At 48.7% G+C, this 22,874-nt stretch overlaps 2 protein-coding genes across 7 annotated transcripts; one reads left to right on the top strand and one right to left on the bottom strand.

The window, feature by feature from the left end:
• Positions 1–65: 65 nt before the first annotated feature.
• Positions 66–3,763, bottom strand: CFAP119 (cilia and flagella associated protein 119). 3 transcript variants are annotated; one of them, XM_017642818.2, is made up of 9 exons: positions 3,401–3,763; positions 3,008–3,039; positions 2,373–2,438; positions 2,033–2,202; positions 1,337–1,407; positions 1,056–1,172; positions 903–972; positions 718–807; positions 66–244 (listed from the first exon to the last, which is right to left on the bottom strand). In XM_017642818.2, exons 1-9 carry the CDS (start codon positions 3,425–3,427, stop codon positions 66–68), a joined length of 822 nt encoding a protein of 273 aa, XP_017498307.1. In that variant the 5' UTR covers positions 3,428–3,763. The 3 variants fall into 3 exon arrangements, with proteins under 3 accessions (XP_017498307.1, XP_017498288.1, XP_036875498.1); XM_017642799.3 differs by having other exon boundaries at positions 3,333–3,744; XM_037019603.1 differs by lacking the exon at positions 1,056–1,172 and having other exon boundaries at positions 3,333–3,742.
• On the top strand, positions 3,752–22,429 carry RNF40 (ring finger protein 40). 4 transcript variants are annotated; one of them, XM_037019600.1, is made up of 20 exons: positions 3,752–4,110; positions 4,202–4,405; positions 11,222–11,389; positions 11,525–11,666; positions 12,290–12,496; positions 13,050–13,171; positions 13,293–13,439; positions 13,535–13,609; positions 14,395–14,514; positions 14,611–14,790; positions 14,989–15,124; positions 15,967–16,088; positions 16,180–16,607; positions 16,693–16,810; positions 16,931–17,080; positions 17,259–17,471; positions 17,548–17,673; positions 18,616–18,756; positions 18,869–18,970; positions 21,187–22,429. In XM_037019600.1, the coding sequence occupies exons 2-20, from the start codon at positions 4,274–4,276 to the stop codon at positions 21,361–21,363; spliced, it is 3,006 nt and encodes a 1,001-aa protein (XP_036875495.1). In that variant the 5' UTR covers positions 3,752–4,110; positions 4,202–4,273; the 3' UTR covers positions 21,364–22,429. The 4 variants fall into 4 exon arrangements, with proteins under 4 accessions (XP_036875495.1, XP_036875494.1, XP_036875493.1 ...); XM_037019599.1 differs by having other exon boundaries at positions 3,752–4,120; XM_037019598.1 differs by having other exon boundaries at positions 3,752–4,405.
• Positions 22,430–22,874: the final 445 nt, after the last annotated feature.

Below are 22,874 nucleotides of genomic sequence, written 5' to 3'. Positions count from 1 at the left end.
GCTTAGGAGGTGGGGCAGGGAGGGGGCCATTCTGGCTCAGGCCTTTATTGGGGAAAATGTTGGGGTCATTTGGTCTTGTTCTTGCCTTTGCTGGGAGGTGGCTGGAAGGGCCGCTCTAGTATGGTTAACTTGCTGCTGAGTCTGTCCTCGCTGGCCTTGAGCCTTTCTCCCACCAGCTGTTGGAGCTGCCTTAGCTCCTCATTCAGCTGGGTCTTGATGTAGGCTTGGAGGTTGGAGACCTGGCCTGTGGGGCATGGAAGAAGGGGCATGTCAGGAGAGAGGCTTCTGGAGGTGAGTAGAGTGGCTATGCCTGACCTTCTGGATTGCTGCTTAGTGTTGTGTGGCCTTAGGCAGGTTATTTAACCTTTCAGTCCCTCAGCTTCCTATGTAAAATGTGGATTATGATAGCACCTAGTGCCTAGGATTGAGGGGGAGTAAATGGGTTAACATGTAAAATGCTGAAAACAGGGCCTCTCTGGCACATGGTTTGCCAAATATGTGCTGGCTGTTATTGTCATCGGTTTTATAATAATCTCTTTCTGGAGCTCCTGCTTCACTGACAGCAGCTGTGCTTTATCTGTCATCTTGGACTTAGGAATAATTTGGAGAAAGGACACCATAACCAGAACAAAAAGTCTGAAGCCCTGATGTGGTCTAAACCCTTAATTTTACATCTGCCCCAAGTCACATGGGATCCTACCCCCTCCAGATCCTCACTTGGCTCTTGCTTTGGCTGGACCACTGTTTCTGGTATCTCTTCCTGTGGGGTTACTGCCTGCTCCTCTACCTCCTTGCCTTCTTTTTTCTCTGCAAGCCAGAAGCAGAAAGAGGCTTCAGCCCCAAAACCAGCACCAGCTCAGCCGCAGCCTAGCCCTAGCCCTATTCATGACATTCTCCCTTACCCATCTCATCTTCTGGCTGGAGCTTGGGTGGCTGGAGTCCCATGTAAGTCAAAGATAGATCCAGCCGCACCTGCGAAGACGGAGGAAGAGGGCATCTGCACTGAGGGAAAGGGGAGCTTGAGGAGTGGCCTCTTCTAGTTTGTGGCCCAGTACCTGGGGCCTGAAGACATATTTGTAGAGCTTGAAGTGTCGGAAGTAGGTGTTGACCACGTAATTTGCCAGGGTCAGCAGCTGTTCCTCCTTAAAGAGGTCAATACTGAAGGGGGGCCGCTGTGGGATGATTGGGAGTTAGAAGCCCTGGCCTTTTCTCCAAGTGCCCAGCATCAGAAGCAGGGAGAGCCCACTGAGGCCTTCAGAGGAAGATGAGGGTGAGTGAGGAGAGGGTGAGAGATTGGGCTAGCCCTTGTCTGGAGCACAGTGAAGAGGGAACTGACCCTGACTCCATGGCAAAAAAGAACACTGGTGAAGTAGCGGTAACATTCCTCCACGTTGCCCAAGGGGGTTGCTGGGAGTGAAAGCAAGATGTGACAATGAGACCTCTCCCTGACAATCATTCGTTTCACTCACTAAACAGTGACTTTATTGAGCATGAGCTTTAGAAGGGTGGACATATCTAGGTTTAAGTCTTGATTGTTTTAATTTCAACAAATACTGAGTACCCACATATTGAGCACTGTTCTATGCACTGAGCAAGACAGACAAGGTCCTGCCCTTAAGAAGCTTATAGTTTAGTGGAAATAACGTACAATAAACTAACATAAAATAACATACAATTTCAGCTCTTGTCAAACATTCTGAAAGAAAATCAGTTCCAAGAATAAGGGGAGGGGGTAGGTGGGGTTAGGAGATATTTTATTGAGCACTATACATAAATTAGCATATAATATATATATAATATATATAATATAATATATAATAGTATTTCTCAGAACAGCCTCATAAAGTAGTGCTGTATCTTATTATATAGATAAGAAAATGGAGAGTTTCAGAGTTGAAATAACGTGTGTGGTAATAACACTGCTAGTAATGACAGAACAAAGATTCCAGGTGGTAATCCCCCTACTTCTACTTCCCACGGTCACTTTTGCCATCCTTCGGGCTGAAACCCTCTGGTAGCCATCTCCTCTCACCAACACAGGCCTTGTGAAGATCTTGGAGCAGGGCACAAGCCGTTGATGTCTGTTCCAGTGAGAAGCCCTGCTGGCGGCAGAAGAGAAGTGCATGGGAGAAGAGGTCCAGGGTGATGGCATTCCTCAGGCTCTGCTTAGGACAGCCTAGCCCTAGCAGCTCAGCCAGCACCCTTGGGAGGGAGGGAGGAAGGAAGGAGTAAATGACAAATGGAACCTCCTTTCACCACTCCACACTAGTGCCCCACATGATTTGGTGGTAGGCATTCCTCATGCCTTTCAAGCCCACCCCCCACAGCCTTCCCCAAGAGCTAGCTCTTTCCCCCTCCGTTATCCCCCATACTCCCTCATCTCTTCAACGGTGGCTGTCTCTTCTAGCCTGTGCATGGAGTGGATGTCCAGGTACTTCCTGTCAGGAAAAGAGGAGAAAAGATGGTGGTGGTCATCATGCATTTGTCTCATGACAGTGTTATGAGGCCTGGAGCATTGAATTGGGAACCAGACAGGAGTTTGGGGTTTGGCCCTTCCACTAACTTGCTGTGTAGCCTTAGGCAAGTCACTTCCCTCTCTGGGCCTCCATCTTTCTCCATCTTTAATAAGGGGAATAGCTTAATGACCTTTTGTGATCCTTTTCACTTATAAAGCCTAAGGTTAGGAAACTTTGGTTCTTGTCTCTGCTCTGCCACTCCCTTGCTATATGACCTTGGGCAAATTCCCCCTGTGGGCCTCAGTGCCCCATAGCTATGATGTTTTGTTTATATCCTCAGTCTTTGGTTCCCTTCTTCTCACACAACCTCTTTGAGCTGGGGAGGCGGGACTGCTGGCTTCTAGTCACTTGGGGAATTGCATCTCTGGGCCTCAGTCTCCTCATCTGCAAAATGGGGGTGCCCTGGCTGTGTGACAGGACTGTCGGGGAGGCACTAAAGGAATAATACAAGTGTGAAGTGTAACTTTCCTCCAAGTCTTCCTCACACTCACCACATGCAGATCCGGGGCTGGGGCAGCGGCGGCTGCGGAGAGAAAGTAGGTTGGGAAAGGCAGAGCTGGGTTGTCCCTGCTCTCTAGTCCCTGGCCTGTTGCGAATTTCCAGCAGGTCTGAGAACGCGCAAACTTGCCTTCTCATTCTAAAGACTATAAGGAACGCCATTGGGCTAGGGTTCAGCAGGCCCTAAGTATTCTTGAGCCTCCTCGCCAAGGCAGCCCGGGAAACGTCTTTGACGTTAGTAAACAAAAGACGAGTGGCGCCCTGGCGGGGAGCTCTTTTAGAAACCTTCCGAAGCAGACCACTGTCTCCCGCCCTCACCGGGAACAAGTTGGCTGCAGGATCTTCATCTTCCACCGAAGCCGCGGTCCCGGACTCAGTCCGCACACCTGTTCCAGTCCGCGTAGTCGATTCATTGACTGAGCTGAGGTCCTTCTCGGGTTCCCGCCGTAATTCGGAGGCCTTTTGAAGTTCCGATTGTATCCTCAGTCCCAGGAATTGGCTGGACTTCTGGCGGATCATGTCGTTGCTCCGCTGTATCACCACAGACTCTCTCCCGCCTGGGTTCTGGGATAGTCTGTTCTCTAGCAGCGACTGCTAAGCCTGGCCCTCTACCGACGATCCAGCCAATCTACGCCGCAGAGAGCCTGGTGTAGCCAATCTGCCGGGGGCGTCTCCCTCCGTCTCGGCGGCGACCGTTGCTAAGGGAGTTCGTGAAGGAAGGGAAAAAGTGTAGGGCGCTCACCTATCAGTGAGAGGGCGATGCGCGTGCGTAATAAGCCGCAGACCCAACCCCCGTGCCCCCTCTGCAGCGGTAATAGGCAGGTGATGTCAGGGCTCGGGAGAGGAAGTGTGGGGGTCAGTTACTACGGGACCTGAACGCTGGCCAATCGCCGAGAGAAGGAGGAGGCCTTTGGGAAGAAACCAAACAGGACCCGAGAGGCGGGACAAAGCGTGACCAATAGAAATAGGAAATGAAGTTTCGCCACATCCGGCACTGCCTCTGGCGCCTGCGCTGGATGCTGGGGAGGCTGATGCCGACCGGTGAAGTGCAAGATGGCGGTGCTGGGCTGATCCTGCTGCTGCTGAGGGGCCCAGGGCAGGCGGGGGTGGGGATCGACTAGGGAGCTGGTGCGGAGCTCGGGCTTGCGGAGCACCGGCAGCTTCGGCAACTTTGCTCTCTTATGTAGGTGACAGAAGTGCCGTCTCCGCCTGTCTGACGTCCCTCGGGAGACCCTGCGCTGCACCTTGCTGCCGCAGCCATGTATGGGCCCGGCAACAAACGAGCCGCTGGAGATGGGGCATCGGGACCCCCAGAGAAAAAGCTGAACCGTGAGGAGAAGACCACAACCACGCTTATAGAGCCCATTCGGCTTGGAGGCATCTCTTCCACGGTTCGTGGGCTCCTGCCCCAGCTTTTTTTTTTTTTTTGGTATCATTAATCTACAATTATATGAGGAACATTATGTTTACTAGACTCCCCCCATCAACCAGTCCCCCTGACAAACCCCATTACAGTCATTGCCCATCAGCATAGTAAGATGCTGTAGAATCACTACTTGTCTTCTCTGTGTTGCACAGCTCTCCCTGTGCCCCCCAACACATTATACATGCTAATCGTAATGCCCCCTTTCTTCCCCCTCCGCCCCCCACCCCCGCCCCTTATCCCTCCCTTCTCACCCATCCTCCCCAGTTCCTTTCCCTTTGGTAAGTGTTAGTCCATTCTTGGGTTCTGTGATTGTGCTGCTGTTTTGTTCCTTCAGTATTTTCTTTGTTCTTATATTTCACATATGAGTGAAATCATTTGGTACTTGTCTTTCTCTGCCTGGATTATTTCACTGAGCATAATACCCTCTAGCTCCATCAATGTTCTTGCAAATGGTAGGATTTGTTTTCTTCTTATGGCTGAATAACATTCCATTGTGTATATGTACCACCTCTTCTTTATCCATTCATCTACTGATGGACACTTAGGTTGCTTCCATTTCTTGGATATTGTAAATAGTGCTGTGATAAACATAGGGGTGCAGATGTATTTCTCAAACTGGGCTGCTGCATTCTTAGGGTAAATTCCTAGAAGTGGAATTCCTGGGTCAAATGGTATTTCTATTTTGAGCTTTTTGAGGAACCTCCATTCTGCTTTCCACAATGGTTGAAATAGTTTACATTCCCAACAGCAGTGTAGGAGGGTTCCCCTTTCTCCACAACCTCGCCAACATTTGTTGTTGTTTGTCTTTTGGATGGTGGAGATCCTTACTGGTGTGAGGTGATATCTCATTGTGGTTTTAATTTGCATTTCTCTGATGACTAGCGATGTGGAGCATCTTTTCATGTGTCTTTTGGCCATCTGAATTTCTTCTGAAGAACTGTCTTCGGCTCCTATGCCCATTTTTTAATTGGATTATTTGCTTTTTGTTTGTTGAGGTGTGTGAACTCTTTACATATTTTGGATGTTAACCCTTTATTGGATCTGTCGTTTATGAATACATTTTCCCATACTGTAGGATATCTTCTTGTTCTATTGACGGTGTCCTTTGCTGTACAGAAGCTTTTCAGCTTGATATAGTTCCACTTGTTCATTTTTGCTTTTGTTTCCCTTGCCCAGGGAGATAAGTTTATGAAGAAGTCATCCATGTTTATGTCCCAGAGATTTTTGCCTTATGTTTTTTTCTAAGAGTTTCATGGTTTCATGACTTACATTCAGGTCTTTGAACAATTTCGAATTTACTTTTGTGTATGGGGTTAGACAGTGATCCAATTTCATTCTCTTACATGTAGCTGCCAAGTTTTGCCAACACCAGCTGTTGAAGAGACTGTCATTTCCCCATTGTATATCCATGGCTCCTTTATCATATATTAATTGACCGTATATGTTTGAGTTAATATGTGGACTCTCTATTCTGTTTCACTGGTCTGTGGCTCTGTTCTTGTGCCAGTACCAAATTATCTTGATTACTGTGCCTTTGTAGTAGAGCTTGAAGTTGGGAAGCGAGATGCCTCCTGCTTTATTCTTCCTTCTCAGGATTGCTTAGGCTATTTGGGGTCTTTTGTGGTTCCATATGAATTTGAAAACTATTTTTTCCAGTCGTTGAAGAATGTTGTTGGTATTTTGATAGGCATTGCATTGAATGCAGATTGCTTTAGGCAGGATGGCCATTTTGACAATATTAATTCTTCCTAGCCAAGATCATGGAATGAGTTTCATTTGTTAGTGTTCTCTTTAATTTCTCTTAAGAGTGTTTTGTAGTTTTCAGGGTATAGGTCTTTCACTTCCTTGGTTAGGTTTATTCCTAGGTATTTTATTCTTTATGATGCAATTGTGAATGTAATTGTTTTCCTGATTTCTCTTTCTGTTAGTTCATCGTTACTGTATAGGAAAGCAACAGATTTCTGTGTATTAATTTTGTATCCTGCAACTTTTCTGAATTCAGATATTAGTTCTAGTAGTTTTGGAATGGAGTCCTTAGGGTTTTTTATGTACAATATCATGTCATCTGCAAATAGTGACAGTTTGACTTCTTTACCAATCTGGATGCCTTGTATTTCTTTGTTTTGCCTGATTGCCGTGGCCAGGACCTCCAGTACTATGTTGAACAACAGTGGGGAGAGTGGACATCCCTGTCTTGGTCCCAATCTTAGAGGAAAAGCTTTCTGCTTCTTGCTGTTAAGTATGATGTTGGTTGTGGGTTTGTTGTATATGGCCTTTATTATGTTGAGGTACTTGCCCTGTGTACCCATTTTGTTGAGAGTTTTTATCATGAATGGATGTTGAATTTTGTTGAATGCTTTTTCAGCGTCTTTGGAAATGATCATGTGGTTTCTGTCCTTCTTGTTGATGTGGTGAGTGATGTTGATGGATTTTCGAATGTTGTACCATCCTTGCATCCCTGGGATGAATCCCACTTGATCATGGTGTATGATCCTCTTTATGTATTTTTTAATTCGGTTTGCTAATATTTTTTTGAGTATTTTTGCATCTATGTTCATCAGGGATATTGCTCTGTAATTTTCTTTTTTGGTGGGGTCTTTGCCTAGTTTTGGTATTAGTGTGATGCTGGCTTCATAGAATGAGTTTGGAAGTATTCCCTCCTCTTCTATTTTTTGGAAAACTTTAAGGAGAATGGGTATTATGTCTTCTCTATATGTTTGATAAAATTCAGCGGTGAATCCATCTGGGTCAGGTATTATGTTCTTGGGTAGTTTTTTGATGACTGATTCCATTTCTTTGCTGGTAATTGGTCTGTTTAGATTTTCTGTTTCTTCCTTGGTCAGGCTTGGTAAGTTGTATTTTTCTAGGAAGTTGTCCATTTCTTCTAGGTTTTCCAGCTTGTTAGCATATAGATTCTCATAGTATTCTCTAATAATTTTTTGTATTTCTGTGGGGTCTGTCATGATTTTTCATTTCTCATTTCTGATTCTGTTGATGTGTGTAGATTCTCTTTTTCTCTTAATAAGTGGCTAGGGACTTACTTATTTTGTTTATTTTTTCAAAGAACCAGCTCTTGGTTTTTTAAATTTTTTCTGTCGTCTTATTCTTCTCAGTTTTATTTATTTCTTCTCTGATCTTTATTATGTCCCTCCTTCTGCTGACTTTGCACCTCATTTGTTCTTCTTTTTCCAGTTTCAATAATTGTGACTGTAGACTATTCATTTGGGATTGTTCTTCCTTCTGTAAGTAGGCCTGGTTTGCTATATACTTTCAACTTAGAACTGCCTTCACTGCATCCCACAGAAGTTGGGGCTTTATGCTGTCATTGTCATTTGTGTCCATATATTGCTTGATCTCTGTTTTAATTTGGTCACTGATCCATTGATTATTTAGGAGCATGTTGTTAAGCCTCCATGTGTTTGTGAGCCTTTTTGTTTTCTTTGTACAATTAATTTCTAGTTTTATGCCTTTGTGGTCTGAGAAGTTGGCTGGTAGAATTTCAATCTTTTTGAATTTACTGAGGCTCTTTTTGTGGCCTAGTATGTGGTCTATTCTGTAAAATATTCCATGTACACTTGAGAAGAATGTGCATCTTGCTGCTTTTGGGTGTAGAGTTCTGTAGATGAAGTCCATGTGTTCTAGTGTGTTGTTCAGTGCCTGTGTCCTTACTTATTTTATGTCTGCTGGATCTGTCCTTTGGAGTGAGTGGTTTGTTGAAGTCTCCTAGAACTAATGCATTGCATTCTATTTTCCTCCTTTAATTTTGTTAGTATTTGTTTCACATATGTTGGTGCTCCTGTATTGGGTGTATATATATTTATAATTGTTATATCCTCTTGTTGGACTGACCCCTTTATCATTATTATGTAATGTCCTTCTTTATCTCTTGTCACTTTCTTTGTTTTGAAGTCTATTTTGTCTGATACCAGTACTGCTACACCTGCTTTTTTCTCCCTATTGTTTGCATGAAATATCTTTTTCCATCCCTTGACTTTTAGCCTGTGTATGTCTTTGGGTTTGAGGTGAGTCTCTTGTAAGCAGCATATAGATGGGTCTTACTTTATTATCCATTCTGATACTCTGTTTTGATTGGTGCATTCAGTCCGTTTACATTTAGGGTGATTATTGAAAGATATGTATTTATTGCCATTGCAGGCTTTAGATTTGTGGTTACTAAAGGTTCAAGGGTAGCTTCTTTACTATCTAGCTGTCTAACTTAACTCTCTTATTAAGCTATTATAAACACAGTCTGATGATTCTTTATTTCTCTCCCTTCTTATTCCTCCTCCTCTGTTCTTTATGTTAGGTGTTTTATTCTGTATTCTTTTGTGTTTCCTTTGACTACTTTTGTGAGTAGTTGATTTTATTTTTTGCCTTTAGTTAGTATTTGGTTGGTCTGCTTTCTTTGGTGTGATTTAATTTTCTCTGGTGACATCTATTTAGCCTTAGGAGTGCTTCCATCTAGAGCAGGCCCATTAAAATATCCTGTAGAAGTGGTTTGTGGGAGGCAGATTCTCTCAGCTTTTGTTTTTCTGGGAATTGTTTAATCCCTCCTTCATATTTAACTGATATTCATGCTGGACATAGTATTCTTGGTTCAAGGCCCTTCTGTTTCATTGCATTAAATATATCATGGCATTCTCTTCTGGCCTGTAAGGTTTCTGTTGAGAAATATGATGATAGCCTGATGGGTTTTCCTTTGTAGGTGACCTTTTACTCTCTCTGGCTGCCTTTAATACTCTGTCCTTGTCTTTGATCTTTCCCATGTTAATTAATATATGTCTTGGTGTTGTCCTCCTTGGGTCCCTTGTGGTGGGAGTTCTGTGGGCCTCCATGGTCTGAGAGACTATTTCCTCCCCCGGTTTGGGGAAGTTTTCAGCAATTATTTCTTCAAATACACTTTCTGTCCTTTTTTTCTCTCTCTTCTTCTTCTGGTACCCCTATAATGTGGATATTGTTCCTCTTGGATTGGTCACACAGTTCTCTTAATATTCTTTCATTCCTGGAGATCCTTTTATCTCTCTCTGCCTCAGCTTCTCTATATTCCTGTTCTCTCATTTCTATTCCATTAACGGCCTCTTGCACCTCATCCAGTCTGCTCTTAAGTCCTTCCAGAGATTGTTTTATTTCTGTATTCTCCCTCCCTACTTGATCCTTTAGCTCTTGCGTATTTCTCTGCAGGTCCATCAGCATGGTTATGACCTTTATTTTGATTTCTTTTTCGGGGAGATTGGTTAAATCTATCTTCCCAGGCCCTCTCTTGGGGGTTGTCTGGGTAATTCTGGAGTGGACCAGATTCTTCTGCTTTTTCATGGCAATAGAGGTAGCTGTAGGCAGGTAGCACGTGTGTCAGCTGGGAGAACAAAGCCCTTTCCTGCTTGCTGGTCACCTTGCCCTTCTCCGCTGCGTGTGTTGGGTACCCGCACTCCTGGAGCAGCCTCCGGATTAATTCCCTAAGCTGCCGTGGGCAGGGTCATTGTCAGGGTAGCCCAGAGCACTGCAGGAAGTGGCACCTGCGCCGGATGTGCTCTCGTGTAAGAGCGGCGCCCCTTCGCACCTTGCCCTGTTTCTTCTGCTTGCTCTAGGGAGCTGCGCACTGGCAGTAGCCTTGGGTCTGGCCCAGGTGTCTGTGCATCAGGAGGAGATCCTGGGCGGCTGCTAGAGGCATGTGTGCTCCTGGGGTGGTACCCTGCTGCCGCAGGCACGCTTGGCTAGTTCTACCGCCAGCACATGCGCCCGTTTCCAGGCCACTTGGCCACCACCGCTTTCAGGCTACTGGGCCGCCCTGTTGGGAGCCTCGCCAGCCAGGGGAACAACTGGCAGGCTGCTTATCACCATGAGGGGCTTCAGAGCTGCCCTGCCACCCAGGATTAGGGTGCCTGGAGTTCCCTGGGGTTTCCAGCTGCTGGGCTGAGTATGCCAGATGATTCTGTCCAGCTGTGAGGTCCCTGTCCCTTTAACTCTTGCAAAGAGCCCTCGCTTTTCTTTTGTCCCAGGGAGCCGGTTGTGGGGACCCACTCACAGATTTTGCTTTTCTGTTTCTCTAATATCCAGCACACCGTGCACTGTATGTCTGCGCTCCCAGTGCGGGTTACTAGAGCTGGTTGTTTAGCAGTCCTGGGCTTTCACTCCCTCCTGCTCCAACTCTTTTCCTCCCACTGGTTAGCTGGGATGTGGGGAGCTCTCGGGTCCCGCCGGGCTGCAGCTTGTATCTTACCCCCTTTGTGAGATGCTGAGTCTCGCAGATGTAGATGTAGCCTGGCTATTGTACTGTATCTTCTGGTCTCTCCTTTAGTTGTATTTGTTGTATTTTTAAAAATATATATGGTTTTGGGAGGAAATTTCCGCTGCCCTACTCATGCCACCATCTTGGCTCCTCCTTGCCCCAGCTTTTATAACTTGCCAGCCTCCCATTTCTATTCTCCACCCAAATCATCAATAACCTTATTCCCAGTTCCCCAAGCTTCACAGGATCCACTTTACAGATTACTCCATTGAAGGAAACCCAGGACATGAAGTCTGCCTTCCCGTTACAGATAGGAAACAGTTTCCCATATGGATGTGATTTGTCAAAGACTTGAAGAGGCAGAAGCATAGTGTGATCCCTCTCACAACCAAGATGTTTTCTTTGGTTGCCTAAGCCTCTTTAAATCCTTTTAGGAGTTTGTCTGAGGATACTTCCCTTTCACACCTATTCTAGTTGCTGTTCTTTGTCTGTCTCTCTCTCTGGTTCTTGGGCCCTGCTTGCCCCTCTCCTCAGCCTCTTCATTTTCTTTGGTAGGAGGAAATGGACCTGAAGGTTCTGCAGTTCAAGAACAAGAAACTAGCAGAGCGGTTGGAACAGAGGCAGGCTTGTGAAGATGAACTCCGAGAACGAATTGAGAAGCTGGAGAAGCGGCAGGCCACAGATGATGCCACACTCCTCATTGTCAACCGCTACTGGGCCCAGGTGGATGTCCCTCTGCTTTCCAAGAACTGGCCTTGATCCAGCTGTCAGTTCTCAGACTCCTATGCTGGGAAAGGACTATCATGCTGGGAAAGCAACTGAGGGATTTATAACATTTTTGGTGCTTTCTCCCTCCAGCTGGATGACACTGTGGAAGCCCTTCTCCGACACCATGAGAACCAGGGGGAGCTGTCTTCGGGGACAGAGGCACCTGGAACCCAGGAGGGCCCGACACATGATGAAACCCCTCTCACAGAGCCAGGGACATCGGAGTTGAGGGGTAGAGCTGGAGCCCTAGGATCCGGGGAGCTTAATTAAATTCTGGGAAAGGTCTTAGAGAGGAGGGGAATTTGATATTAGGCTCCTGAATCCTCTGCCTCCCCTCCCACACACACAGTTGATTTCAGTTTCGGCAGCAAAGTGCATTGGGTAAGAACACAGGCTTTAGAATGTTCATGACTTGGTTCATAGTGCAGTTCATGTTTTGACACTCATTTAGTTCAAAAAAGTATTAACAAGTGTGAACTATATACTTGGCTTGAAGGAGACAAAAATAAGCAGAAAGAAATACTACCCCTACCATCAGGAAAGAAGTGATCATAAGCCATAAGTAAAAGCTGCAGAGGTTCCTCAAAGGGGATTAGTGTATGTATACACAGTGTGGTTCTAATTTAGATAGGAAGCAGACAAGGCTTTCTTGAGTGATTTGGGAGTTCTGTGGCTTTGAGGAAGTTACTCGCTCACTCTGAACCTCAGTTGTTTCATTTTCAAGGTGGGGCTGACTACTACAGGTGTTGGTTATGTTGACTCAGCAGTAGTGTTGAAGGGCTTAGTCCTGAGCTTGGTACAGAGTGGTGATAAATGCTGCTGTTGTCTTCATAAGGGTTTGTCCATCCCTCCCAGAATCTCTGCCAGTGCAGCTGCGGCCGCCTCTCAGTGAGCCAGCCTTGGCTTTTGTGGTTGCTCTGGGTGCCAGCAGTAGTGAGGAGGTGGAGTTGCAGCTGCAGGGCCGCATGGAGTTCTCTAAGGCAGCTGTGTCCCGTGTGGTAGAGGCCTCAGACTGCCTACAGCGTCAGGTGGAGGAACTCTGTCAACAAGTATACAGCCAAGGTTAGTTCTTTGTGCCCCCACCCCAGGAGTGTCTGTTCTCATTTGCATTGTTATATTCTCTCATCAATGCCCTTGGCCCACAGGCAGCCACAATTCCCCAAGGAATAAATCAGTCATGTTCTCAAGGAAAGGATTATGTTGTAGATGGGAGATTCTGCCTTGATTCCCAGAATTGATCTCTAGAGAGGGTGGGAGGAGTTGTTGAAGCTTGTGAGACCACCCTCTTATGACTGGAGACCTCTGGAGCACTTTGCATAAATCTTGGTGGCAGTTACTGATCCACAAGGCATAGCAGCAAGTGCCCAGGCTTTGCAGACTGACAGGTTTCTCCCAGTCTTAGGTGTCATTCTGGCCTAGGCATTTTGAGCAAATGGCTCTTCTCTCTGAGCTGGTTTAGTCCTTTGTACAGTGGGGATAAAGACTCCTGGCTTTGTCAGGAGAAATTGGCAAGACAGCTAGTGGATCACACTGAGCACATAACAGACTCCAGAATGAGTTAGTACTTTGACCCATTGCCCTGGACTTGGCTCTTAACCGAGCCCTACCTTTCCAGGGGACAGTGAGCCCCCCAGTGAGGTGGCTCGGGCACACACCCGGGAGCTGGGATGTGAGAACCGGCGGCTACAGGACTTGGCCACCCAGCTACAGGAGAAGCACCACCGCATCTCACTGGAGGTGGGATTTGGGCTTTTGGGGTTGGGATTAGAACCAGGGCAGGGTTTGGGTCAGATGGGCACCCGAGGCCCTTGGAGCCAGGACCCCTCGTCTAAGCATCTGCTCCTTTCATTGTCTCCAGTATTCTGAGCTCCTGGATAAAGTGACATCAGCAGAAACTAAGGTGCTGGAGATGGAGACCACGGTAGAGGACCTGCAGTGGGATATTGAGAAGTTGCGCAAGCGTGAGCAGAAGCTCAATAAGCACCTGGCAGAGGCCTTGGAGCAGGTGAGGCTAAGAGTTCTGGGTCCCATGGAGCCGGGGCTGGGTAAAGCCCTAGCTTCTCCCCTTCCCACCCACTTCTCTCTCTCTCCTCTCCACAGCTCAACTCTGGCTACTATGTGTCTGGGAGCTCATCAGGCTTCCAGGGGGGCCAGATCACACTCAGCATGCAGAAGGTGAGCAGACTTCATTCTTTCTAATCTCTCCCATAACCTTTTTCTCTATGCCACTCTTGAAATTACCCTCAGAATTAAGGACAAACATCTGCTCACAGTCTCTGAGTCTTTTCCCCTTTGCCTGTCACTCACCTTGTTATTTTTTCATTCATTCACATATGTATTCAGCAAATAATTGCTGATTGCTAAGTCTTAGGCACTGTGTTAGGGAGCGGGCATATTGGAGAACAAAATAAATAGAAATCAAAGCTTACATGGAGCCTAGATTTTATTTAGGGGAATAGACAAAAGTAAGTAAAGTGACGTATCAGTTGGTCAGAGTTACAACAAAGGAAAAACTTAGGAAAGAAAGAAACAGAACTATGTTGGAGTCAGTTGGCATTGTCATTGGGTGGCTGAGGAATGGTCTCACTGAGAGGGAGCATTAACTCACTGTCTCTTTCCCTGTCCTGCCTTGGCTCTCTTGCCTCTGGGTTATTGCATATTTTCTTCATTCTGTGGGGGTCACAGTGCTGTTTCCCTTTACTTCAGTTCACTTTTCAGGTCCTTGAGGAAGGCTTCCCTCACTCTTTGTCAGTTACGAGTGTTGGTTCCCAGCACTGATTGTGCAGTATTAAATTTTCTCTCACTTGCCTGGGAGTCTGGCTTGGGTCTGGCTTGTTCCTGGGTCTTCAGAATCCATTGCTGTACGTAAGAAAGCTGGATGGATGGGGCATATGGTAGAGATGTGAGGGAAGCATGATTCCTGGCCTGGCCCTGCCTCCCATAGTGCTCTCACCCCACAGTTTGAGATGTTGAATGCAGAGTTGGAAGAAAACCAAGAATTAGCCAACAGTCGCATGGCAGAGCTAGAGAAGCTGCAGGCTGAACTTCAGGGGGCTGTGCGGACCAATGAGCACCTCAAGGTAGGCTGCGTTTGGGGCTGGGAGGCCTGAGCCGGCAAGGTAGGGGCTGAGCCCTAAATCCTCTTACTGATCACTTTGGGGCATCCCCACCCCTAGGTGGCGCTGCGGAGCCTCCCTGAGGAAGTGGTTCGGGAGACAGGGGAGTACCGAATGTTGCAGGCCCAGTTCTCGCTGCTCTACAATGAATCACTGCAAGTGAAGACCCAGCTGGATGAGGCCCGAGGGCTACTGCTGGCCACCAAGAACTCCCACCTGAGACACATTGAGCACATGGAGGTATGGTCCAGGAACAGGGATAGGGTAGACCCTGAGAGTTACAGTGTTCCAGGACTTTGAAAAGGCTTTGTGTCCTGCCAGGGGTCCCTTGGGAATAAATTCTTTCTAAGCCACTAAGGACTGAGACCAAAGGAAAAAGGGAGGGTTTTGCCAGGGGGGCTAGGGTGTTATATGGGTCCTAAATGCTTCAACCCCCAGAGTGATGAGCTGGGGCTGCAGAAGAAGCTACGCACAGAGGTTATCCAGCTGGAGGACACACTGGCCCAGGTACGCAAGGAGTATGAGATGCTGCGCATCGAGTTTGAACAGAACCTGGCAGCCAATGAGCAGGCAGGTATGTGGTGAGGACAGGGTGGAAATGGGGCCTTGCCTGAGATGGTGGGCCCTGGTGTGGGGCTGCTACTTAATCAGATGCAGGAGGTTAAGCCCCTTCCTTTCCCAGAGCTTCATCTCCCTGTGGAAAACAGCGATCACACCACCTGGCTCCAAGGCACAGCCAGCTGAGGCCACTGGTAGAGCCAGCTCAGCCCGAACATGTGCTCTTGGCCCCATCTGTGGTTCTCTAGCCTTAGGATGTCTTCTCTTAGAAATAGTCACTCACTTTACGAAGATTTATTGACCACCACCTGTGAGCCAGGCCCTGTTCTAGTCTTTGGGATTGTGCCTATGGACGAAACACAAAGAATGCCTGCCGTTGTGGAGTAGAGTTGTAATGAGGGAGGACAGACAACAAAGAAGGAAATAGAATGTGTATGTTACATAGGAACAAACACGACAAGGAAAGTAAAAGCAGAGAAGGAGGATAAAGAAGTATTAGGAGAAAGGGTATTGCAATTTTGAGTGGGAAGGCCAAGAAAACATAACTTGTTTAAAAATCTGAAGTAAGTGAACTAACTAACTTTGGTAAATGTTGCAGGTATGTGTTCCTGAAGGAAATTTGGAAATATTTTTAAAAGTCTATATTAGTGGGAATAACACAATTAGGCAATATAGAGTTTCTTTTGGGTGGATTTCCTTCAAGTCTACCTTGTTACTTTGATGAGATCACACTCTCTGAGGCCTGAGTTTGTCTTTCCTCCATAATGGCAGTGATAACTCTGGCTCTGCCTCTTCCCCCATTGAGGATTGGGCCCCTATATTAGTGGCCAGTTCCACCCCTTCCTGACCCTCCCCCAGGGCCTATCAACCGTGAGATGCGCCATCTAATCAGCAGCCTCCAAAACCACAACCACCAGCTAAAGGGGGATGCCCAGCGGTACAAGCGGAAGCTGCGGGAAGTGCAGGCTGAGATTGGCAAGGTGAGGAGGGGACTGCTTGGGGAAAAAAGCCTTGGCTAATCCCCAATGAGCACTGTCTCACTTCAGCCCTGTGCTCCCTCTGTCTTTGCAGCTCCGGGCCCAGGCCAGTGGCTCTACCCATTCCATCCCCAACCCGGGCCACCTGGAGGACTCCAGCCTCAGTGCCCCAGCCCCAGGGAAAGAAGAGGGTGGGCTAGGCTCTGTCAGTTTCCCTGATGGTAGAAAGGAAATGGCTTCAGTGCCTGGTGCCACCACTCCCACCACCTCAGTGAAGAAGGAGGAGCTGGTCCCCTCTCAGGAAGATGTCCAGGCCATAACACTGGGATCCCAGGGCCCCTCCTCCCGGGGCCGAGAACCTGAGGCCAGGCCCAAGCGGGAGCTTCGGGAGCGGGAAGGGCCTGGCCTAGGACCCCCAACTGTGGCCTCAGCTCTATCAAGGGCTGATCGGGAGAAGGCCAAAGTGGAGGAGGTGAAGAGGAAGGAGTCAGAACTCCTCAAAGGTCTCCGAGCAGAGCTCAAGTGAGGCCTTATTCCTGTCTCCTTTCTACCCCTACCAAGTGGCCTCCAGCCTGACTCACCAAGCCTGTCTTTGTGCCTCCCCCAGGAAGGCCCAGGAAAGCCAGAAGGAGATGAAGCTCCTGCTAGACATGTACAAGTCAGCACCCAAGGAGCAACGGGATAAGGTGCAGCTCATGGCAGCTGAACGTAAGGCCAAGGCTGAGGTGAGGGCAGGTGGGGCCCATGGGGCATGCAGAGATGGCCCCAAGGGGTTCTGACCAAAGCAGAATCCTAGGTCAGCAGGGGGCAGTGACAAGAGTGCTCCCTCCATCTGGTGGCTGTAGGTTGATGAACTGCGGAGCCGCATCCGGGAACTGGAAGAGAGGGATCGAAGGGAGAGCAAGAAGATTGCAGATGAGGATGCCCTGCGGCGCATTCGGCAGGCAGAGGAGCAGATAGAACACCTGCAGCGCAAGTTGGGTGCCACCAAGCAGGTATAACCCCCATTGTTGTTCTGCTTGCTTCTGGAGGTTGGGATCCCTTAAGCCCCTGTTGGGTGTTCTAGCAGGTGGCGTGGGTTCACGCCATGATTCTCAGGCATGTTTTCCTGTGGGTTCAGCTGTGTTGACCTGTCCTAGCACATTCCATCTCATCCCCGCCTACTTGCTGCAGGAGGAGGAGGCTCTGCTGTCAGAGATGGATGTGACAGGGCAGGCTTTTGAGGACATGCAGGAGCAGAATGGACGGCTGCTACAGCAGTTGCGGGAAAAGGATGATGCCAACTTTAAGCTGATGTCAGAGCGGATCAAGGCCAACCAGATTCACAAGCTACTGCGGGAGGAGAAGGATGAGTTGGGCGAGCAAGTTCTTGGCCTCAAGTCCCAGGTATGGCTACCCTGGACTTGGGTGGAGCTGGAGAGGCAGGAGCTCCTTAGCACTGAGTCCCTACCTCTGTCCTTAGGTGGATGCCCAGCTGCTGACAGTGCAGAAACTGGAGGAAAAAGAACGGGCCTTGCAAGGTAGCCTTGGGGGCGTGGAGAAGGAGCTGACACTGCGCAGCCAGGCCCTGGAGCTCAATAAGAGGAAGGTGAGGCCAGAGGGAAGCAATGTGCCTTCTCTCCCAACCCAGCTCACTTCTCGAACACTTAACTGTGTTCCATACCCTGTGCTGATGGCTTTCTGTGATTAGTCACATCATGGTCTCACAATAATCCTAACATGGTTTTTGTTGTTATCACCTTTCATAAGTGAGGAAATTTAGACTCAAGGAGGTCAGTTGACTTGCTTGAGAAAGAGTGGACCTGGGATTTGGGTCTGGGTCTCCTTTGGCCCCAGAACCCACGTCTTGACCACTGCAATGGTTAGTTGTAAAATGGGGATGCTGGGTCTCATCATGTAGTTGTATTAAACCCAAGAAATATCTAGCTTCTAGTAAGAGTTTAAGGTTAACATTGATTTTTATCTTTCCCTTACTGGGCTTTTATTTTCTTCATTCATTTAAGCAGTATTATGACCTTGTTACTTACCAGGATCTGTTCTGTGTGCTGGGGAGACCATGCAACAAGAGGGTTGCCCCATAAGTGAGAATTCCCAGTTTTGAGGTGCAGATAGCAAACCAATAATCCCACAGATAAAATGATGTTATAGATCAGTAAGCTTTATAAAGTAAACTAAGGTGTTATGAAAGAATAGCAAGGGAGCCTCTTCTCAGCAGCTATTGGAGCTGACACGTGAGGGAGTTGCAGGAAAAAGTGTGTGTCGGGGGAGTCAAGGGGAGCAGAGAGGAGCCTGTGAAGGTTCACAGACAGGAGGGAGCATTTGCAGGTGACGAACTCTTAAGTGTTAGGAGTGAGGGAGAATAGAAGGTGGTGAGGGTTGAGTGGTTAGGAGGCAGGATCAGCTCCAGTGAGGATATTAGATTTGATCCACTAGAACATTTGACGCAAGCACCCATGGACCATGACTCCAAACACCTGACTCCCCAGGCTCAGGCGAATGGTGCCCTCCTCCCTGTCCCACCCACTTTCAGGCTGTGGAAGCAGCCCAGCTGGCTGAGGACTTAAAGGTGCAGCTGGAGCATGTGCAGACACGGCTTCGAGAGATCCAGCCTTGCCTGGCAGAAAGCCGGGCTGCTCGAGAAAAAGAAAGCTTCAACCTCAAGAGGGCTCAGGTGTGTGCATGGGGTGGTGGCAGGGTGGCCCAGGGTCACTGATGTAGCCTGGGGATATGGGTGGTTCAGGATGAAGTACTTTGCATTTAGTCTAGCCCCTCTCCTGCCCCAGGAGGATATCTCACGACTACGGCGCAAGCTGGAGAAACAGAGGAAGGTGGAAGTTTATGCAGATGCTGACGAAATCCTCCAGGAGGAGATCAAGGAGTACAAGGTGGGACTGTGGGGCCAAGTTGTGCCACAGCAATCCGGGAATCTTAGCTGGGAGGTTGGTGAGAGCTATAGTGGGGAACCTGGAAATAAGGTAGAATAGCGGAAAATGAGTAGAACCCTGGTTGTGGAGGTCAGACAACTAACTGACCAAGGATTGTACACATTTTACATGCCAGGCATAGTGCCTGGCTAGGTGTGGAAGGACTGAGAATTAGACCTGGTCTCAGACCTATTGAAACTGACAGTCTTTTGGAGGAGACAGCCAAGTAATTCTCCTGTTCAGTGGGTGAACAATGTGATGGCAGGGGAAAGAGGGACCATAGGAAGTCAGCGGAGGCACTTAAACCAGCCCTGGGGGTCAGTAGGCTTCCTGGAAGGAATATCATCCAAGGGAAACCTGAAGAATGTGGTTCAGAGTTGGCTGTGAGGAATGAGGATGGGGTTCCAGCAAAGGGAAAGGCAGAGGTGGAGACCCCTAGTTGAGAGAGGCATGCAAGAGGACAGATTGCTGGACATTGCAGTTAGAGGACAACATGGTTTTGTTGTGAATGGCAGGTCTGGGGATGTTGGGCAGTGTCAGATCCTGAAGGGCTTGGTGAGCCAGATTGAGGTGCTTGGCTTTTCCTGTAGGCAGTGTGGAGACATCAGAGGATTTTAAACCAGAGTGATGTGGTCTGATTTGCTGCTGGATTTGGGCTAGAGAGGGGACAGACTAGAGGCAGGTAGATGTATTCAGCTTTTGCCATTATTGAGGCAAAAACAATATTCAGCTAGCCTAAGGTGTTAGAGACAAGGAGATCAGAAGTTATTTAGGAAGCGCAAGTGCTTGGACTCTGGGATGGATTGAATGCATTGGAGTGAGGGAGAGGGAGGTACTGAGGAGAACTGGATTCCTGATTTGAGAAATTAGGTGGATGACAAATGACACTTAGTGGAATTAGGAAGGCTGTGGAGGAGCAGGCTTTTGGTGGACAATGCTCAAGGATGCTGACAACAAGGTTCCTGTGGGACCTCTTGGGAGGCTATTTAGGAAGGCACTCAAAGCAAAAGGGCTGGTTTGGAGAACAGAGGCTTGAGATGGAAGCCCCATTTTGACTGTGGTCACCCAGGGAGGGAGTGTGACATGAAAAGGGTGGGTCATCCTTTTCCTTTATGGAGGAAGAGAGAGAAGCCTGTGGTTCCAGAGGAGGGAGTGATGGAGAGCAGATTGGTAGGGAAGAGTTTTCAATCAGCTGGGGCAGGCAGGGTCCAGGCTGGCAAGAAGGCAAATAACATGAGTGTTGAGAGCTGCCCTTGAACTTGGTAGTCTTGGTGGGAATGGTTCTTTGGTGGAGGTGGAGCTTGGATCACCTGCACTGTCACCAGCTAGATGGAGGGGGGAGCAGAGGGTGAGTCAGTAAATAAGAAACCTTTTAAAGCAGTTTGGTCTTGATGGGGCAGAGGCATCTGCAGGCAACCATGGGGAGAAGGGAAGGGTCTCCCAGGAAGAGACTGACTTGGGAGCCTGTTATGCTGTGAGGAAGGTTCTAAATGACTGGGAAGAGGTGAAGCTGGGGGTGTTGCTGAGGCAGTGGGTTGGGCTGGGACTTGATGATTGGAGGAGGAATGTTCTCATTCCTGGTCTCAGGGAATCATGTCTGGTATTGGAGGTAAGACCTGGTGGCAGGTGGAGAGATCTGTGAAGCCTCTGCAGTGAAGTGAGCCCAGGAACCCATAGCAGGATCTCTGGGCAGCACCAGGGGCAGGCCAGATGAGGGTAGAGACAGCCAATTTCTTGTAGCACTGCCATATCCAGCTGTGACTTAAGAGGTACAACTGAAGAGAAAGTAGATAGTTGGCTTATGCTGGGATTGGGGTTTTGCTGGAGAAGGCAGAAGGGCAACAGATGAAACCCCTGAGTAAAGGAGCCCAGGCTGAGCCTGTGAGTCATTGGTCTTAAGAGGAGACATGTTGACCACTGGCTGTCACTGTCCAGTTTAGAATCTGGACTCAGCTTTCTAGTTCTAAGGCCTCTGCCTCTGAGCCTCAGTTCTTCATCTGGAGAGTGCTCATTCCCACCTCCCAGGTTATAGGGAGAGTTAGATGTAGTCAGCCCCTTAGCTGAACCAAGATCATCAGGTTATAGGTTGGGCTTTAGCCTGGACCATCTCCTGCTGTCAGCATGGGGTCTGGGCACCATCAAGATTGTTCCCGAGCTGATGCCTTTGCCCGGCCCAGGCGCGGTTGACCTGCCCCTGCTGTAACACCCGCAAGAAGGATGCAGTCCTTACCAAGTGCTTCCACGTTTTCTGCTTCGAGTGCGTGCGGGGCCGCTATGAGGCCCGCCAGAGGAAGTGCCCCAAGTGCAACGCAGCCTTTGGTGCCCACGACTTCCACCGTGTCTACATCAGCTGAACCCGTAACTCAGGGGACTTTGGAATACCCATGGACCCTGGGGGCTGTGCTTCCAGTCCTTCCTCTGCCCACATCCAGTTGCCCCTGCCCTCCATTCCAAATTCTGTGGACCCAGCCCCTCTGTACTTGGGTGGTTTGGGGGCCCCAGTGCATGCCAGTGGGAGTGGGATCAGCCAAGCTCAGTTCTACCTTTCCTATGGTCACAGCTTCAGCCTAACGGGTACCTGTACTGCAGGAAGGGTCTGCTATGAGAGGCTTGAGGGTCCCAGAAACTCAAGTGAGTCTCCTGGAAGCTGGCCCTAACCTTTCCCAACTATTTCCATGGGCCCACCCTAGCCCAAAGGGGAAAATTCTACCCCCTCCCTGAGAGGAAGCTCACTTGCTGCTTTACATACCCACAAATGAGGATCAGGGGTGGACCAGATCCCCAGCCCCTTGCTCTGAAACAGCTCTGGGCCCCAGGGAGACTTTCTTCACCCACTGCCTCCCAGGCCTGAGCAGGGCTTCCCTTCTGTGGAGTTCCCTGGGCTCTTTAGTCTGGCTCTTGTGCTGAGGGATGAAGGAGGTACCCCCTTGGCAGGGCACTGGCCTGTTCCTCTGGGAAGCTCTATATTGCTGCAGTCACCCTGCCTTCATCTTGGGAATGCTGAACCAAGATCATCAGGTTATATTCTTATCAGGCCCCTCCCAATCTCTCTCTCTCTCAAGCCCACTTACCCCCACCTCATGCTTCCCAAAACTTCACTGGGTCCCCAGTCCTGACCCTGCTTTTATCCTGGTGGACTTAATTGTAGTGGAGGTGAAACTTCCAGCAGGGAAGAAACAGACTAGCCACTGGGCCAACTTCCAGTCATTCCAGGTAGAAGAGCTTCATCTAATACCCTATGACTGAGCCCCCCATTATACTTCTGTGCTGTCTGGCCAAGCAAACTCCAGGGCCTGGAAGGTGGAGCTGCTGACAGGTGCAAGGGTCCACCTAGACCCACACCCCCTGCTCTGGAGAAGTCTTGTGTAGGCTATTAATTGTTATGAATAAACGTCCAGCCCTCAGGCTGTGGTCCCAGTAGCCAGTCTTCCTGTGCTAAACATGGTCCCAGATTTTACCTGCTAACACCTGTCCAGGAGCTGTCCTGGCTAGTGTGTGAACCTGGAGGACGTGTGCAGATGAGAGACCCTGCTCCTGCCCACTCCCAATACTTGGTTATTACACTTAGACCTAACTGCGATCTGGGGTCATGGACTGGGTCCTTGGGAGCAGTTTGTTTGCAAAGAGCGTGGTCGAGGCCTTTTGCCAGTGGATCTTCCCGCTCCTACGGGAGTGGACTGACTCCCAGGATACGCTTTTTGGGCTGACTCGCCACGTCCCCTGCAGTCATTGCCGGGAACCACGAGTTGCATCCTGGAAAATGTAGGCCTTTATTGTCACTTAGCAGCGAGGTCCTCAGAGGGGCAGGCAAGGACTTTGTCCCGTCCCTCCCTAGCAGCTTTAACCCACCCCTCCCTCTCGGACA

Source organism: Manis javanica, chromosome 10 (genome assembly GCF_040802235.1).
Source record: "Manis javanica isolate MJ-LG chromosome 10, MJ_LKY, whole genome shotgun sequence".
NCBI lineage: Eukaryota > Metazoa > Chordata > Mammalia > Pholidota > Manidae > Manis > Manis javanica.
This window is presented reverse-complemented; position numbering and strand designations above follow the sequence as displayed.

Bases quoted from the DNA above. Each gene is read 5' to 3' on its own strand.
- CFAP119 (XM_017642799.3), bottom strand. From the start codon at position 3,533: ATGATCCGCCAGAAGTCCAGCCAATTCCTGGGACTGAGGATACAATCG. The intron at 1,173-1,336 runs GTCAGTTCCCTC...ATCATCCCACAG, and splicing joins TTTTTTGCCATGGAGTCAGG to CGGCCCCCCTTCAGTATTGA. The intron at 808-902 runs GTAAGGGAGAAT...TCTGGCTTGCAG, and splicing joins CCAGCCAGAAGATGAGATGG to AGAAAAAAGAAGGCAAGGAG.
- RNF40 (XM_037019600.1), top strand. From the start codon at position 4,274: ATGTATGGGCCCGGCAACAAACGAGCCGCTGGAGATGGGGCATCGGGA. The intron at 14,791-14,988 runs GTATGGTCCAGG...TTCAACCCCCAG, and splicing joins GACACATTGAGCACATGGAG to AGTGATGAGCTGGGGCTGCA. The intron at 15,125-15,966 runs GTATGTGGTGAG...ACCCTCCCCCAG, and splicing joins GGCAGCCAATGAGCAGGCAG to GGCCTATCAACCGTGAGATG.